The 18,334-nt window shown below is 37.5% G+C and overlaps 1 protein-coding gene across 2 annotated transcripts in view; it reads right to left on the reverse strand.

The window, feature by feature from the left end:
- TFAP2E (transcription factor AP-2 epsilon) overlaps positions 1 to 18,334 on the reverse strand; it is a 111,298-nt gene that overhangs the window by 78,416 nt on the left and 14,548 nt on the right. Inside the window, exons 1-2 of one of the 2 annotated variants that reach the window (XM_060784183.2) lie at positions 13,480 to 13,709; positions 2,319 to 2,924 (exon numbers count right to left, since the gene is read on the reverse strand). In XM_060784183.2, the coding sequence (XP_060640166.1) occupies positions 2,319 to 2,924; positions 13,480 to 13,506 (633 nt within the window). In that variant the 5' untranslated portion in view covers positions 13,507 to 13,709. Of the gene's footprint in view, positions 1 to 2,318; positions 2,925 to 13,479; positions 13,710 to 18,334 lie in introns of those variants that run through there. The other variant, XM_060784182.2, reaches the window with a different exon arrangement.

Genomic DNA, 18,334 nt, shown 5'->3' on the forward strand with positions numbered 1-18,334 from the left:
GAATAACAACAATAGAAGTAATGATGTTGAAGAGAGAAGGGAGAGACAAGGAGAAGAGTCAATCAGGGAGCCAGGAGCCTTAAGAACATGATGATTATGATGATGATGATAAATGCAGTTGAATAGTAATAACAATAGAACTAATTGTGCTGAAAGTGGTCTCAGTGGTGCTCAGCACACTGGGTGCAGTGCTTAAAGACCTTGGCCTGCACTTAAACATAATCAGCGCTGACAAAATGACCATCTGCCAGCTGCAGAAGGCCACCTTACTTGGATCTGCACGCATTATTCCCTGATACATCATACAGTCCTAGACACTTGGGAAGTGTCTGACGTGTGATCTAATACAACAGCCAGCAGAGTGATCTTGTTTGCTGTGGGCTCATCTTGTTGTGTTTCAAATAATGTTTTCAGGCCATATAGCCTGAAAAACCTACAACAACCCAGTGATTTCCAGCCATGAAAGTCTTTGACAGAAAATACTGTGTTTTTTGATGGTCCTTGGCGACTCCTCTGACACCTCCTCATGATCTCCCCCCTAAGGGGTCCTGACCCCCAGGTTAAGAAATGCTATTATAGGTTTTTCAGGCTGTATGGCCATGTTATAGAAGCATTCTCTCCTGACGTTTCACCTGCATCTGTGGGTTAAGCGGTTGAGGCTGGAAAGGAAAGGGCCTGAGGCTGTTAGAAATGGTGGGAGTTGAAGTCCAAAACACCTGGAGGGAGAGCAGAGTCGGCCCTAGGTAATTTTCAACAGTAAGCAAACAGTATTTTGGCGTCCCCCCCCCCCCCCCCAACGAATCACTGATATATATTTTCTGTTTGTCGTGGGAGTTCTGTGTGCCATATTTGGTTCAATTCCATCATTGGTGGAGTTCAGAATGCTCTTTGATTGTAGGTGAACTATACATCCCAGTAACTACACTTGCTGCATTTGCTCCCTTGCCTGGCCCGCTTTGGGTCCGGAGGCGTGCCTGAAGACCCCAGCGTGTGCACCAAAAGTCACCTCTTCTCCTGACTTTCTCCTCAGCCATTGGAACCAAGAGAGAGAGAGAGAGAGAGAGAGAGAGAGAGGTGGAGATGCCAATCTTTCCTGAAGGTAGGCGCAAAAACAAAGGAGGGAGCGGAGGTGGGAGATACCTCCAGCCGGAGGGGCTCTCTCTCTCTCTCTCTTGGTCCCAATGGCTGAGGAGAAAGTCAGGAGAAGAGGCGACTTTTGGTGCACACGCTGGGGTCTTCAGACATACCTCTGGACCCATGGCGGCGCCACCCCCCACCCGTGGATTGGGGAGAGGAGAGGAGGCAGGTGGAGTGCCAGGGGATTGGGAAAGGGAGCCGGTCATGGGGAAGGGATTGAATGCGGAGAATGATTGAGCGCTGGCTCTGCTCGTGCACCCGCCGGGTGGAGCAGGAACGAGAAGGGCTAGGCAAGGCTCAAGGGCCTGGCCCCTTTGGGAAGAGGATTGCCTAGCAGCGAGGCAAGAAAGCCGAAGCTCCCCCCCCCCCCCCCCCACTAATAGGGCTGTTGTGAGCTGAGGGGGCGCTCCTCAAGTGGCCGTCTAGGAGCATTTACAGAGGCGCCTCTGCGCCCCTGGCAAAAAAAAAGTGTTCTGTGACCGCTTACTTTGCGTAATGGACAAGCCGCCCCTGCCTACAATCAAAGAGCATTCTGAACCCCACCAATGATAGAATTGAGCCAAACTTCCTACACAGAACCCCCATGCACAACAGAAAATACTGTATTTTCTGATGGTCTTCCGCAACCCCTCTAACACCCCCTCGCGACCCCCATAGGGGACCGCAGGTTGAGAAACACTGCTCTAGAACATGGTCATACTTTTTGGGCTGTATGGCCATGTTATGGAAGCAGGGGCGGCTCAACCCATGACGCAAAGTAAGCATTTGCAGTATAGTTGATTTTGCCCAGGGGCGCTCTTGAGGCGCTCTTGGGGGAAAATAGACCTTGACATATGCGAGTTGTAGTTACTGGGATGTATAGTTCACCTACAATTAAAGAGCATTCTGAACTCCACCAATGATGGAATTGAACCAAATATGACACACAGAACTCCCACTACGAACAGAAAATATATATCAGTGATTGGTTGGGGGGGGGGGGGGATACTGTTTGCTTACAGTTGAAAATTACCTAGGGCCGCCTCTGTATGGAAGCATTCTCTCCTGACGATTCGCTAAGCTGTTGAAGGGGGGAAAGGAAAGGGCCTGAGGCTGTTAGGAATGGTGGGAGTTGAAGTCCAAAGGAGGGAGAGCTCAAGTTGGCCCTTGCTTGCCACTTTCGCTCTTGGCTCTTTGCTCACCTGGATGTCTTCGAGAGCGGGGTGTGCCAAGGCGTGGAGGCCCAAGGGCCCCTCTCCTAGCCCGTGGGGCCCTTCTCCCAAGCCGTGGAGCAGCCCCCGTGGGCCTGAGGAAGAGCCCCCTCCTCCTCCTCCTCTGGGATCCAACCCCAGCGCCCGGTGCGTTTGAGAGAGCAGCCCCGCAGCTGCGGCGGCGGCCACGGCGGCTTCCTCTTGCCGGGCCCGTTGCGCATGCCAGGCTCCTTGCTGCTGGTGGTGATGGTGGTGGTGGTGGTGCTGGTGGAGCGGGTTGAGCGCGGCGTAAGGGTCGCCCAAGTGCGGGTAGCCTCCTCCGCCTGCTCCTCCGCCTCCTCCTCCGCCGGGGTTGTCCTGGGACTGCGAGGCGTACGGCAGCGGAGGTTGCGGGTAAGGCGGCGGGAAGTACGGCGGCTGGAAGTCCGAGGCCGGCGTGTGGCACAAGGGCGGCGGAGGAGGAGGAGGAGGAGGGGGCGCCGAGGAATACGCCGCCGCTGCAGCAGCCGCAGCCGCCGCCGCGGCTTGGTTCAAGGAGGAGAGCTGCGAGAGGCGCCCGCCGCCCGGGGATGAGCCGCCCAGGCCGTCGGAACGGTCCTAAAGAAGAAGAAGAAGGAAGAGCATCAGAATAGGCGCCTCGGAATCAGAATAATAGCAGTCAAAACAATGATAGTAGAAGTCAAAGTGTTGAAGAAAGAAGGGAGAGGCAGGGTGAAGCGCCAGGAACAGCAACAACAAAGTAATAGTAATAATAATAATAATAGCAATAATAATAGCTGCAAAAGTGTTGGAGAGAGAAGGCAGAGGCAGGGAGAAACACCAGGATCAACAAGAACAACACTATAGTAATAATAATAATAATAATAATAATAATAATAGTTGTAATTGTGTTGAAGAAAGAAGGGAGAGGCATGGAGAAGCGCCAGGAACAGCAACAACATAGTAATAGTAATAATAGCAATAATAATAGCTGCAAAGGTGTTGGAGAGAGAAGGCAGAGGCAGGGAGAAACACCAGGATCAACAAGAACAACACTATAGTAATAATAATAATAATAATAATAATAATAGCTGTAATGGTGTTGAAGAAAGAAGGGAGAGGCAGGGAGAAGCGCCAGGAACAACAACAATATAGTAGTAGTAGTAGTAATAATGATAATAGCGCCAGGAACAACAAAATAATAATAATAATAATAATAATAATAATAACTGTAATAGTGTTGGAGAGGCAGGGAGAAGCGCCATGCTCAACAACAACACTATAGTAATAGTAATAATAATAATAATAGCTGTAAAGGTGTTGGAGAGAGAAGGCAGAGGCAGGGAGAAACACCGGGATCAATAACAACAACACTATAGTAATAATAATAATAATAATAATAATAATAATAGCAACAATAATAGCAACAATAATAGCTGCAAAGGTGTTGGAGAGAGAAGGCAGAGGCAGGGAGAAACTCCGGGATCAACAACAACAACACTATAGTAGTAGTAGTAATAATAATAATAATAATAATAGCTGCAATTGTGTTGAAGAAAGAAGGGAGAGGCAGGGTGAAGCGCCAGGAACAGCAACAACAAAGTAATAGTAATAATAATAGCAATAAGAATAGCTGTAAAGGTGTTGGAGAGAGAAGGCAGAGGCAGGGAGAAACACCAGGATCAACAAGAACAACACTATAGTAATAATAATAATAATAATAATAATAATAATAATAATAGTTGTAATTGTGTTGAAGAAAGAAGGGAGAGGCATGGAGAAGCGCCAGGAACAGCAACAACATAGTAATAGTAATAATAGCAATAATAATAGCTGCAAAGGTGTTGGAGAGAGAAGGCAGAGGCAGGGAGAAACACCAGGATCAACAACAACAACACTATGGTAATAATAATGATAATAATAATAATAATCGCTGTAATGGTTTTGGAGAGAGAAGGGAGACGCAGGGTGAAGCACCAGGAACAGCAACAACACTATAGTAATAATAATGATAGCAATAATAATAGCTGTAATGGTGTTGGAGAGAGAAGGGGGACGCAGGGTGAAGCACCAGGAACAGCAACAATAACAACAAAGTAATAAGAATAGCAATAAGAATAGCTGCAAAGGTGTTGGAGAGAGAAGGGAGACGCAGGGAGAAACACCAGGATCAACAACAACACTATAGTGATAATAATAATAATAATAGTTGCAATTGTGTTGAAGAAAGAAGGGAGAGGCAGGGAGAAGCGCCAGGAACAACAACAATATAGTAGTAGTAGTAGTAGTAATGATAATAGCGCCACGAACAAAATAATAATAATAATAATAATAATAATAATAATAATAATAATAACTGTAATAGTGTTGAAGGGAGAGGCAGGGAGAAGCGCCAGGAACAACAGAATAATAATAATAATAATAATAATAATAATAATAATAATAATAGCTGTAAAGGTGTTGGAGAGAGAAGGGAAACGCAGGGAGAAACCAGGATCAACAACAACAACACTATAGTGATGATGATGATAATAATAATAATAATAATAATAGCAATAATAATAGCTGTAATGGTGTTGGAGAGAGAAGGGAGACGCAGGGTGAAGCGCCAGGAACAACAACAATATAGTAGTAGTAATAATAATAATGATAATAATAATAATAATAATAATAATAATAGCTGTAATTGTGTTGAAGAAAGAAAGGAGAGGCAGGGAGAAGCGCCAGGAACAACAACAATATAGTAGTCGTAGTAATAATAATGATAATAATAATGATGATAATAGCGCCAGGAACAACAAAATAATAATAATAATAATAGCTGTAAAGGTGTTGGAGAGAGAAGGCAGAGGCAGGGAGAAACACCAGGATCAACAGCAACAACACTATAGTAATAATAATAATAATAACAACAACAACAACTGTAATAGTGTTGAAGGGAGAGGCAGGGAGAAGCGCCAGGAACAAAATAATAATAATAATAATAATAATAATAATAATAATAATAATGCTAGGAACAACAACCACATAACAACAACAACAACAACAATAATAATAGCTGTAATGGTGTTGGAAAGAGAAGCGAAGAGGCAGGGAGAAGCGCCAGGAACAACAACAATAATATAGTAGTAGTAGTAGTAGTAGTAGTAATAATAGCGCTAGGAACAACAACAATAGTAATAGTAATAGCTGTAATGTTGTTGGAAAGAGAAGCAAGACACGGGGAGAAGCGCCAGGAATAACAACAACAACAACAACAATATAGTAGTAGTAGTAGTAGTAATAGCTGTAATGGTGATGAAGAGAGAAGGGAGACGCAGGGAGAAGCGCCAGGAACAACAACAACAATATATTGTCGAAGGCTTTCATGGCTGGAATCACTAGGTTCTTGTGGGTTTTTTCGGGCTATAGGGCCATGTTCTAGAGGCACTAGAACATGGCCCTATAGCCCGAAAAAACCCACAAGAATCTAACAACAATATAGTAGTAATAATAATAATAATAATAATAATAATAGCGCCAGGAACAACAATATAGTAATAATAATAGTTGTAATGGTGTTGAAGGGAGAAGGGAGACACAGGGAGAAGCGCCAGGAACAACAATATAGTAATAGTAGTAATAATAATAATAATAATAATAATCGAAGGCTTTCATGGCCGGAATCACTGAGTTGCAAGTTTTTCGGGCTGTATTGCCATGTTCTAGAAGCGCTCTCTCCTATGACCAATCTCTGAGGATACCTGCCTCAGACGCAGGCGAAACGCCAGGAGAGAATGCTTCTAGATAACATGCCCATGCAGCCCGAAAAACCTACAACAACCCAATAATAATAATAATAATAATAATAATAATAATAATAATAGCTGTAATGGTGTTGAAGACGAAGGGAGAAGCACCAGGGGACAACAACAACAACATAGTAATAATAGCAGTAGTAGTGATGATGATGATAATGATAATAGGAGTCATGATGTTGGAGAGAGAAGGGAGAACGCAGGGAGAAGCGTACTAGGGACTATAACAATATAGTAAGAATAGTAGTAATAATAATAATAGAGTCATGGCGTTGGAGAGAGAAGGGAGACACAGGGGGAAGCGCTAGGGACAATAACAATAATAATAATAATAATAATAGTAATAATAGTAATAATAGTAATAATAATAATAATAATAATAATAATAATCCGACGTGTGATCCAATACAGCAGCCAGCAGAGTGATCTTGTCTGCGTGGACTCATCTTGTTGTGTTTCAAATATAATAATAATAATAATAATAATAATAATAATAATAATAGCTGCAATTGGGTCACCAGGGAGAGATAAGAACATGATGATAATAATACGCGCATTTGAATAATATTATAGTAGAAGTCATGGTGTTGGAGAGAGAAGGGAGACGTGTTAGAGACTATAAAGGCAACAACAACAATATAATAGTAATAGTAATAATAGTTGAAATGGTGTTTAAGAGAGAAAGGAGATGTAGGGACAGGCGTCACCAGGGAGCCATAAGAGCATGATGATGATGATGATGATAACAATAACGATAATAAAACACGCATTTGAATAATAATAATAATAACAATGATAATAGAAGACAGGGATTGAAGAGAGAAGGGAGATACTGGGAGAAGCGTCACCAGAGAGCCATAAGAATATGATGATAACAATAACAATAATATGCACTAGGCTTGGGCAATCCATGGTTCTAAATGGTTCTAAAGTACTTACAAAACTAAAGTTCTGGTGGTGAAAATTTCAGAACTCTAACAAAACTCTCAAAATTTCATAATAAATGGCAGTTCCTAATTGGTTCTGTCATTAAAATCACCAATAATGAAATAATAATTACATTTTGAAAGTTTGGTTGGGGTTCTGAAATTTTCACCACCAGAACTTTAGTTTTGTAAGTACTTTAGAACCATTTAGAACCATGGATTGCCCAAGCCTAATATGCACATTTGAATAATAATTATAATTATGATAATAGAAGTAATGGAGTCTTAGAGGGAAGAGAGGCGAAGGGAGAAGTGTCACCAAGGAGCCATAAGAACATGATAAACAATAATAATATGCATATTTGAATAATAATAATAATAATAATAATAATAATAATAGCAATAATAATAATAGAAGTCATGGGGTTGAAGAGAAAAGGGAAACGCAGGGAGAACCACCAGGGATTATAACAACAACAGTAATATAGTAATAATAATAATAATAATAATAATAATGGTGTTGAAGAGAAAAGAGAGACCAGGGAGTCATAAAAACAGCATCATCATCATGAAAAGTGCATTGGAATAATGACAGTAATAGTATGATACAAATAATAATAATAATAATAATAATAATAATGATAATAATGGTGTTGAAGAGAAAAGAGAGACCAGGGAGTCATAAGAACAGCATCATCATCATGAAAACTGCAGTGGAATTATGACAGTAATAGTATGATACAAATAATAATAATAATAATAATAATAATAATAATAATGGTGTTGAAGAGAAAAGAGAGACCAGGGAGTCATAAGAACAGCATCATCATCATGAAAACTGCAGTGGAATTATGACAGTAATAGTATGATACAAATAATAATAATAATAATAATAATAATAATAATAATGGTGTTGAAGAGAAAAGAGAGACCAGGGAGTCATAAGAACAGCATCATCATCATGAAAACTGCAGTGGAATTATGACAGTAATAGTATGATACAAATAATAATAATAATAATAATAATAATAATAATAATAATAATAATGGTGTTGAAGAGAAAAGAGAGACCAGGGAGTCATAAGAACAGCATCATCATCATGATAAGTGCATTGGAATAATGACAGTAATAGTATGATAATAATAATAATAATAATAATAATAATAATAGTGTCGAAGAGCGAAGGGAGACACAGGAGGAAGAGTCAACAGTGAGCCAGGGGCCACAAGAACATCAGGATAAGAATTATAATACACACATTTTATTAATAATAACAATAGTAATAACAATAATAGTAATAATAGGAGTCACTGTAGTAGTAATAACAGTCTTGGTGTTGAAGACAGAAGGGAACGACAGAGAGAAAGGTCACCCATCAAGACAGGGAGAGAAGCACCACGCAGAAAACTAATAATAATAGTAATAATAATAATAATATCAGCAACCCTCCCATCGAGACAGGGAGAGAAGCACCATGCAGAAAACTAATAATAATAGTAATAATAATATCAGCAACCCTCCCATCGAGACAGGGAGAGAAGCACCACACAGAAAACTAATAATAATAGTAATAATAATATCAGTAACCCTCCCATGGAGACAGGGAGAGAAGCACCACACAGAAAACTAATAATAATAGTAATAATAATATCAGTAACCCTCCCATGGAGACAGGGAGAGAAGCACCACGCAGAAAACTAATAATAATAATAGTAATAATAATATCAGCAACCCTCCCATCAAGACAGGGAGAGAAGCAGCAGGCAGAAAACTAATAATGATAGTAATAATAATATCAGCAACCCTCCCATCGAGACAGGGAGAGAGGCAGCAGGCAGAAAACTAATAATAGTAGTAATAATAATAATGATATCAGCAGTAATACAATCATATCAGCTCAGTGCGAACAGGGAGCTCATTTTCCTTGACATGCGTAATAATAATAATAATAATAATAATAATACTTTATTTATATTCTGCTCTATTTCCCCAGAGCTTTCCTTTCTAAGGAGGTGTATGAATTCCCACATTTTCACCTAATAATAATAATATTAATAATAATAATATATTATAATTACGATAACAATAATAATAACAATATCTGTAATCTCTTAGGCCCTTGGGAAGCATCAGATATGAATCCCAGACACTTGGACCTAACTGTTGTTATGTACACAAACAATGTAAAACAAACAATAACTATTTATTGTGATGGTAGTGGTGATAGCCGAAGGCTCCTGGGGTTTCCAAGGAAGAGGAACCCTGGGAAGGCTTCCCAAAGGCCACCCAGTGCCATAAAAGTGAAGACACAACCCGATCCCACCTGATAGATGGCCGTCCAGCCTTTTTTAGAGCAGCAGAAAACAAACTTTGCGCCTTCCTCCTCTTCCTCAACCTGGTATTTCAACCTGGCTGCCCTTCTCTCAGCCTTCTCTTCTCCAAAGCTAAACAGATCCAGGCCTGCTAGGGTTCCTGGAGACAATCAATATTATATTTCCTTGCTTCCCTGATTTTTCCAACTTCTGTAGATTACTGTTAAAAATAGTAATTAATAATAATACCTTTAGAGTGAAGCTTAAACAATAAGGAAGGCAACAATCAGGGGAAAGCTAATAATAAAATAAATTAATATAATAATAATATAATAATAATAAATTAACATTATTATTATTATTATTATTACTATTACTATTATTACTATTATTAGCTTGCCCCGATTGTTGCTTTCCTTATTGTTTCACTCTAAATGTATTATTATTATTTGCTTGCCTCTCTGACTGGGAAAAGGGGGAACTTAACATTATTAGCACCAAACAAAGTTGCTTCCCTGGTTGTTTAGGCTTCAGTCTAAATATATTATTATTATTAGTTTGCCCCTCGGTTGTTGCTTCCCTCATTGTTTAGGCTTCAGTCTAAAGATCTTCATAACAACAACAACAAGCCAGTAAAGGTGGCCCCAGTGGTGATCGGCACACTGGGTGCAGTGCCTAAAGACCTTGGCCTGCACTTAAACACAATGGGAGCTGACAAAATGACCATCTGCCAGCTTCAAAAGGCCACCTTACTGGGATCTGCATGTATTATTAGCAGACACATCACACAGTCCTAGACACTTGTGATCCAATACAACAGCCCGCAGAGTGATCTTGTTTGCTGTGAACTCATTTTGTTGTGTTTCAAATAATAATAAATTATGACTATTATTTGATTGCCTCCTTGACTAGAAAAAGGGGAAATCTGATGTGATTAGCACCAAAGTTGCTTCCCTGATTGTTTAGGCTTCAGTTATTATTATTATTATTATTATTATTATTATTATTATTATTAGCTTGCCCCCATTGTTGGTTTCCTTATTGTTTAGGCTTCAGTCTAACGATAATAATAATAATAATAATAATAATAATAATAATAATAATGTATTATCTGCTTGCCCCTTGACTGGAAAAAGGGGAATCTAACATTATTAGCACCAAACAAAGTTGCTTCCCTGGTTGTTTAGGCTTCATTCTAAATATATTATCATTATCATTACCTTGCCCCCGATTGTTGCTTCCCTTATTGTTTAGGCTTCAGTCTACAGATTATTATTATTATTATTATTATTATTATTAACTTGCCCCCTTGATTGGAAAAAGGGGGAATCTAACATTATTAGCACCAAATAAAGTTGCTTCCCTGATTGTTTAGGCTTCCGTCTAAATATATAATAATAATAATAATAATAATAATAATAATTATTATTATTATTATTATTATTATCCTGCCTCCCTGGCTGGAAAAAGGGGGAATCTAACATAATTAGCCCCAAGCAAGGTGATAATTGTCGGCAACTCAAATAGGAAAACTCACAGCAACTCAGCTCAAATAGGAGTTGAAAAGGAAGTTGAACTCATGATTGAAATCCACATTATCTCCTCTCTTAGGCTGGGGACCCTTCTACACTGTCATATAATCCAGATAATGCAGATTATCTTCTGCCTAGATATATTTACTATCATTACATTAAATATATTATATCATTATATTATCATGTTTATATTTGCTTCCTTGATTGGTCAGACTTCTGTCGATAATAATAATAATAATAATAAGCAGCTTACCCCTTAATTGTTGCTTTCCTTATTGTTTAGGCTTCAGTCTAAATATATTATTATTATTATTATTATTATTATTATCATCATCATCATTATTCCCCTTGGTTGTTTCTTTCTTTATTGTTTAGGCTTCAGTCTAAAGATATTATTATTATTATTATTATTATTATTATTATTATTCCCCCTGTTTGTTGCTTTCCTTATTGTTTAGGCTTCAGTCTAAAGATATTTATTATTATTATTATTATTATTATTATTATTATTATTATTATCTTGCCTCTCTGGCTGGAAAAAAAGGGGAATCTAACATTCTCGGTGCAGATAGTCCACATTATTATTATTATTCCCGCTGGTTGTTGCTTTCCTTATTGTTTAGGTTACACTCTAAAAATATTATTATTATTATTATTATTATTATTATTATTATTATCTTGCCTCTCTGGTTGGAAAAAGGGGGAAGCTAACATTCTCAGTGCGGATAGTCCACATTATTATTATTTCCCCTGGTTGTTACTTTCCTTATTGTTTAGGCTACACTCTAAAGATAATAATAATAATAATAATAATAATAATAATATTTTAGAGTGTAGCCTAAACAATAAAGAAAGCAACAACCATATAATAATAATAATAATAATAATAATAATAATAATATCTTTAGAGTGTAGCCTAAACAACAAGGAAAGCAACAACCATATAATATTAATAATAATAATAATAATAATAATAATAATATATTGCCTCTCTGGCTGGAAAACAGGGGGAATCTAACATTCTCAGTGCAGATAGTCCACATTATTATTATTTCCCCTGGTTGTTGCTTTCCTTATTGTTTAGGCTACACTTTAAAGATATTATTATTATTATTATTATTATCATCATCATCATCATCATCATCTTGCCTCTCTGGCTGGAAAAAAGGGGGAATCTAACATTCTCAGTGCAGATAGACCACATTATTATTATTCCCCCTGGTTGTTGCTTTCCTTATTCTTTAGGCTACACTCTAAAGATATTTATTATTATTATTATTATTATTATTATTATTATTATCTTGCCTCTGGCTGGAAAAAAGGGGGAATCTAACATTCTCAGTGCAGATAGTCCACATTATTATTATTTCCCATGGTTGTTGCTATCCTTATTGTTTAGGCTACACTCTAAAGATATTTATTATTATTATTATTATTATTATTATTATTATTATCTTGCCTCTCTGGCTGAAAAAAAGGGGGAATCTAACATTCTCAGTGCGGATAGTCCACATTATCTGCTTTGAAGTGAACTATATGAGTCTACACTGCCATATAATGTGGTTCTAAGCAGATCATCTGGATTGTATATGTCCTGGGAATTAATGGGAGTTCTGGACTGTTTCAATGGGATAGAAGGAGAAAGTAGAAGAGAGAGAGGTTGTAACTGGGAATCTAACATTCTCAGTGCGGATAGTCCACATTATCTGCTGTGAAGTGAACTATATGAGTCTACACTGCCATATAATCCGGTTCTAAGCAGATCATCTGGATTGTATATGGCCTGGGAATTAATGGGAGTTCTGGACTGTTTCAATGGGATAGAAAGCAGAAGAGAGAGAGGTTGTAACTGGGATACTCTGGGTCCATTCCAATTCAAACTAGGTTACTATGGGTCTAATATTGTAGTGAGGCTACTACAGGTCCGTTCTTGCCCATGTAATGTGGGGTCTAATGTCACTGGGGGTGCATTTCTGGTTGTCTATGGGACTCATTCCAAAGGTAAACAAACCCAGGTCTGATAGAGTTCCTGGAGGCAACTGCCCAACTCACTCAAAACCCTTCCAACCTTTTTGCGGGATCTTTTTCCCACCCGGTTTGAGTTTTCCTCCGACTTTCAGCCCTTCTTTTCCCTTTTGTGTGTGTGTCCCTCCTTTCCCTCCTTCAACCAACCCTCTGCCTTCCCTCCAAACCCCAAACCTTAACAGTTTTGGGGTTTGGATCCCAATGAGACTCTTGTTTTGGATCCTAATGAGACTCTTGTCCTTCCTCTCAATCTCTCCCTCTTTCCTCATCAATGGAAGTAGGTCTCCATTCAATCCCTCCTTCGGGAAACCCTTTGCCCCCTTAATTCCCATCTGGTCCGCATTAAAGGGTGAAATCGGGTTTAATTCGGACGGATCGGGGTTGCTAGGACAGAAAAGGAGAGCTCTATGGCTTGGATTCGGTTTCAGCAAATAATAGTCTGCTTTGAGACGGATTATATGCGTCCAGACTGTCAAATAATCTGGGATCAGATCCTGGGATAATAAAGGGGAGTGGGTTCTCTCTTCTCCCCCAAATAAACAAAACAAAACACACAACAAACTACTTCTGAACTCACCATGGCGGAATAGGTGTGCACCAACATATTTGAAGGCTCCCTCTGGCTGTCTTTCTCGGGGGTCTTCCCGGACCCTTCCTGGACTCCCTTCCCAAGAGCCCCCTCCCCAAATTGAGGGTCTCTTTAAGTCCAAAGCAGGCCCCCTTCCTTCCTTCCTTCCTTCCCTCCTTCTCTCCCTCTACGCCGCCGCTCAGCCTCCCTGCCTGCTCTTTTCTGAAGCCTTCGCAACTCCCAGGGCGGCCCGTTTATAGAGGCGGGAGCGCGCGGCCGGGCGGCGGGGGCGCGCCTTAAAGGCACAGGCGCCCTCAAAGAAGACCTCGGAAGGAGCCGTATCCCGGGTTCTGGGCAACGAGGTGAGATAGATAGATAGATAGATAGATAGATAGATAGATAGATAGATAGATAGATAGATAGATAGATAGATAGATAGATAGATAGATAGATAGATAGATAGATAGATAGATAGATAGATAGATAGATAGATAGATAGACAGACTTTCTATCTGACTTTATCTACCTGACTTTATCTATCTATCCATGTATCTTTACATGTGATATATCTTTACACATGATAGATAGCTAGATAGATAGAGATAGATAGATAGTCTTTCTATCTGACTTTATCTATCTGACTTTATCTATCTATCCATATATCTTTACACATGATAGATAGATGGATAGATAGATAGAGATAGATAGTCTTTCTGTCTGACTTTATCTATCTGACTTTATCTGACTTTTATCTATCTGACTTTATCTATCTATCTATCCATATATCTTTACACAAGATAGATAGATAGATAGTCTTTCTATCTGACTTTATCTATCTGACTTTATCTATCTATCCATATATCTTTACACATGATAGATAGATAGATGGATAGATAGATAGAGATAGTCTTTCTGTCTGACTTTATCTATCTGACTTTATCTATCTATACATATATCTTTACACAAGATAGACAGATAGTCTTTCTATCTGACTTTATCTATCTATCCATATATCTTTACACATGATAGATAGATAGATAGATAGTCTTTCTATCTGACTTTATCTATCTGACTTTGTCTATCTATCTATCCATATATCTTTACACATGATAGATAGATGGATAGATAGATAGAGATAGATAGTCTTTCTGTCTGACTTTATCTATCTGACTTTATCTGACTTTTATCTATCTGACTTTATCTATCTATCTATCCATATATCTTTACACAAGATAGATAGATAGATAGTCTTTCTATCTGACTTTATCTATCTGACTTTATCTATCTATCCATATATCTTTACACATGATAGATAGATGGATAGATAGATAGAGATAGATAGTCTTTCTGTCTGACTTTATCTATCTGACTTTATCTGACTTTTATCTATCTGACTTTATCTATCTATCTATCCATATATCTTTACACAAGATAGATAGATAGATAGTCTTTCTATCTGACTTTATCTATCTGACTTTATCTATCTATCCATATATCTTTACACATGATAGATAGATAGATGGATAGATAGATAGAGATAGTCTTTCTGTCTGACTTTATCTATCTGACTTTATCTATCTATACATATATCTTTACACAAGATAGACAGATAGTCTTTCTATCTGACTTTATCTATCTATCCATATATCTTTACACATGATAGATAGATAGATAGATAGTCTTTCTATCTGACTTTATCTATCTGACTTTGTCTATCTATCTATCCATATATCTTTACACATGATAGATAGATGGATAGATAGATATAGATAGTCTTTCTGTCTGACTTTATCTATCTGACTTTATCTGACTTTTATCTATCTGACTTTATCTATCTATCCATATATCTTTACACATGATAGATAGATAGATAGATAGATAGTCTTTCTATCTGACTTTATCTATCTGACTTTATCTATCTATCCATATATCTTTACACATGATAGATAGATGGATAGATAGATAGAGATAGATAGTCTTTCTGTCTGACTTTATCTATCTGACTTTATCTGACTTTTATCTACCTGACTTTATCTATCTATCCATATATCTTTACACATGATAGATAGATAGAGATAGATAGTCTTTCTATCTGACTTTATCTATCTGACTTTATCTATCTATCCATATATCTTTACACAGGATAGATAGATAAATAGATAGTCTTTCTATCTGACTTTATCTATCTGACTTTTATCTATCTGACTTTATCTATCTATCCATATATCTTTACACAGGATAGATAGATAAATAAATAGATAGTCTTTCTATCTGACTTTATCTATCTGACTTTATCTATCTATCCATATATCTTTACATATATGAAGTTATATACTTCTCTCAACATTTAAATAATAATAATAATAATAATAATAATAATAATAATAATAATAATTTGCTTGGTCCCCTTGATTGTTCCTTCCCTGGGTGTTGCTTCCCAGATTTTATATATTGAAGCCCAAAACACCTTATATACACATATAATATATATATTATTATATGTGTATATTATTATATGTGTACACCTTATATACACATATAATATATATATTATTATATGTGTATTATATATATATATATATATATTATATGTGTATATAAGGTGTTTTGGGCTTCAATATATAAAATCAGGGAAGCAACACCCAGGGAAGGAACAATCAAGGGGACCAAGCAAATTATTATTCTTATTTATTTATCTCTATATCTCTATATCTCATCTATATCTATATCTATATCTATATATCTATATATCTATATATCTCTATATATCTCTATCTATAGCTCTCTATCTCTCTCTCTATCTATATATCTCTATCTATTTATCTCTATATCTATATATCTCTATCTATATATCTATATAAATAAAAATGTAATGTTCATTTGTGGGATTCACAGAACTCAAAAACCACTGGGGGAATTGACACCAAATCTGGACACAAGACACCTAACAATCCAATGTATGTCCTTCACTAAAAAAAATAGATTTTGTCATTTGGGAGTTGTAGTTGCTGGGATTTATAGTTCACCTACAATCAAAGAGCATTCTGAACTCCATCAACGATGGAATTGAACCAAACTTGGCACACAGAACTCCCATGACCAACAGAAAATACTGGAAGGGTTTGGTGGGCATTGACCTTGAGTTTTGGAGTTGTAGTTCACCTACATCCAGAGAGCACTGTGGACTCAAACAATGATGGATCTGGACCAAACTTGGCACGAATATTCCATATGCCTAAATATGAACACAGATGGAGTTTGGAGGAAATAGACCTTGACATTTGGGAGTTGTAGTTGCTGGGATTTATAGTTCACCTACAATCAAAGAGCGTTCTGAACCCCACCAACGATAGAATTGGGCCAAACTTCCCACACAGAACCCCCATGACCAACAGAAAATACTTAAGGTCACCCAGTCCAACTCTCTTCACCAGGGCAATAAAACATAATCAAAGCCCTCCCGACAAAGAGCCACCCAGCCATAGATATAGATAGATAGATAGATAGATAGATAGATAGATATGATTCACACACAGAGAGATATAGTATCATAGATTTGAACTGGACCCCTAAAGAAGGACTTTTATATGTCGCATGTTCCAGAGTGGGCAAACCAGACACTCTCCACATCAACACTGACAAAGAAACAGCAAGAAATACTGTTTATCCAAAGCATAAAGAAATTACATATATTAGAAACCAACACTTTCTCATTGCTTTATTTTCCAGATCAACAGACTGGGCCACAGCAACGCGTGGCAGGGGACAGCTTATATATATATGTGTGTGTGTGTGTGTGTGTGTGTGTGTGTGTGTGTTGTTAGTCATGGGAGCCTTGTGTGCCACGTTTGGTTCATGCCATAATTGGTGGAGTTCAGAATGCTCTTTGATTGTAGGTGAACTATAAATCCCAGCAACTACAACTCCCAAATGACAAAATCAATTTTTTTTGAGTGAAGGACATACATTGGGTTGTTAGGTGTATGCTGTCCAAATTTGGTGTCAATTTGTCCAGTGGTTTTTGAGTTCTGTTATTCTCACAAACGAACATTACATTTTTATTTATATAGAAGAAGAAGATCTCTCTCTCTCTCTCTCTCTCTATATATATATATGTCAACAATAAAATAAGATTAATAACAATAATAATTTGCTTGGTCCCCTTGATTGTTCCTTCCTTGGTTGTTGCTTCCCTGATTGTCTTAAAATAATATACTTTATATATTACTCTCTCTCTATATATAGCTCTCTCTCTATATATATACACATACTTCTGTCAACAATAAAATAAGAACAAAATAATATATATATATATATTCTTCTTCTATATAAATAACATTTTAATGTTCGTTTGTGGGATTAAAATAACTCAAAAACCACTGGACGAATTGACACCAAATTTGGACACAAGACACACATAGCAGGCCAACGAGTGACCCTCCTAACACAGCAAAAGAGACTTTAAAAGCATAAAAACATAAAAAGTACATTACAATGCATGCACAAAACCACACACACACAAATATATACACACATATAAACATATACACACACAAAACACATATACACAGACTGGGTCACAGCAACACGTGGCAGGGGACGGCTAGTGTGTGTGTGTGTCTGTGTATATATATATGTTTAGTGTGTTTATATATATAGTGTGTGTATACACACACACACACTTCTGTCAACAATAAACTAAGAATAACAATAATAATTTGTTTGGTCCCCTTGATTGTTCCTTCTCTGGTTGTTGCTTCCCTGATTGTTTTAAAGTAATATATATAGCAATATGTATATATACACACACACATACTGCTGTCAACAATAAAATAAGAATAATAACAATAATAATTTTTCTTGC

Source organism: Anolis sagrei, chromosome X, assembly GCF_037176765.1.
Source record: "Anolis sagrei isolate rAnoSag1 chromosome X, rAnoSag1.mat, whole genome shotgun sequence".
In the NCBI taxonomy this organism is placed as follows: Eukaryota; Metazoa; Chordata; class Lepidosauria; order Squamata; family Dactyloidae; genus Anolis; species Anolis sagrei.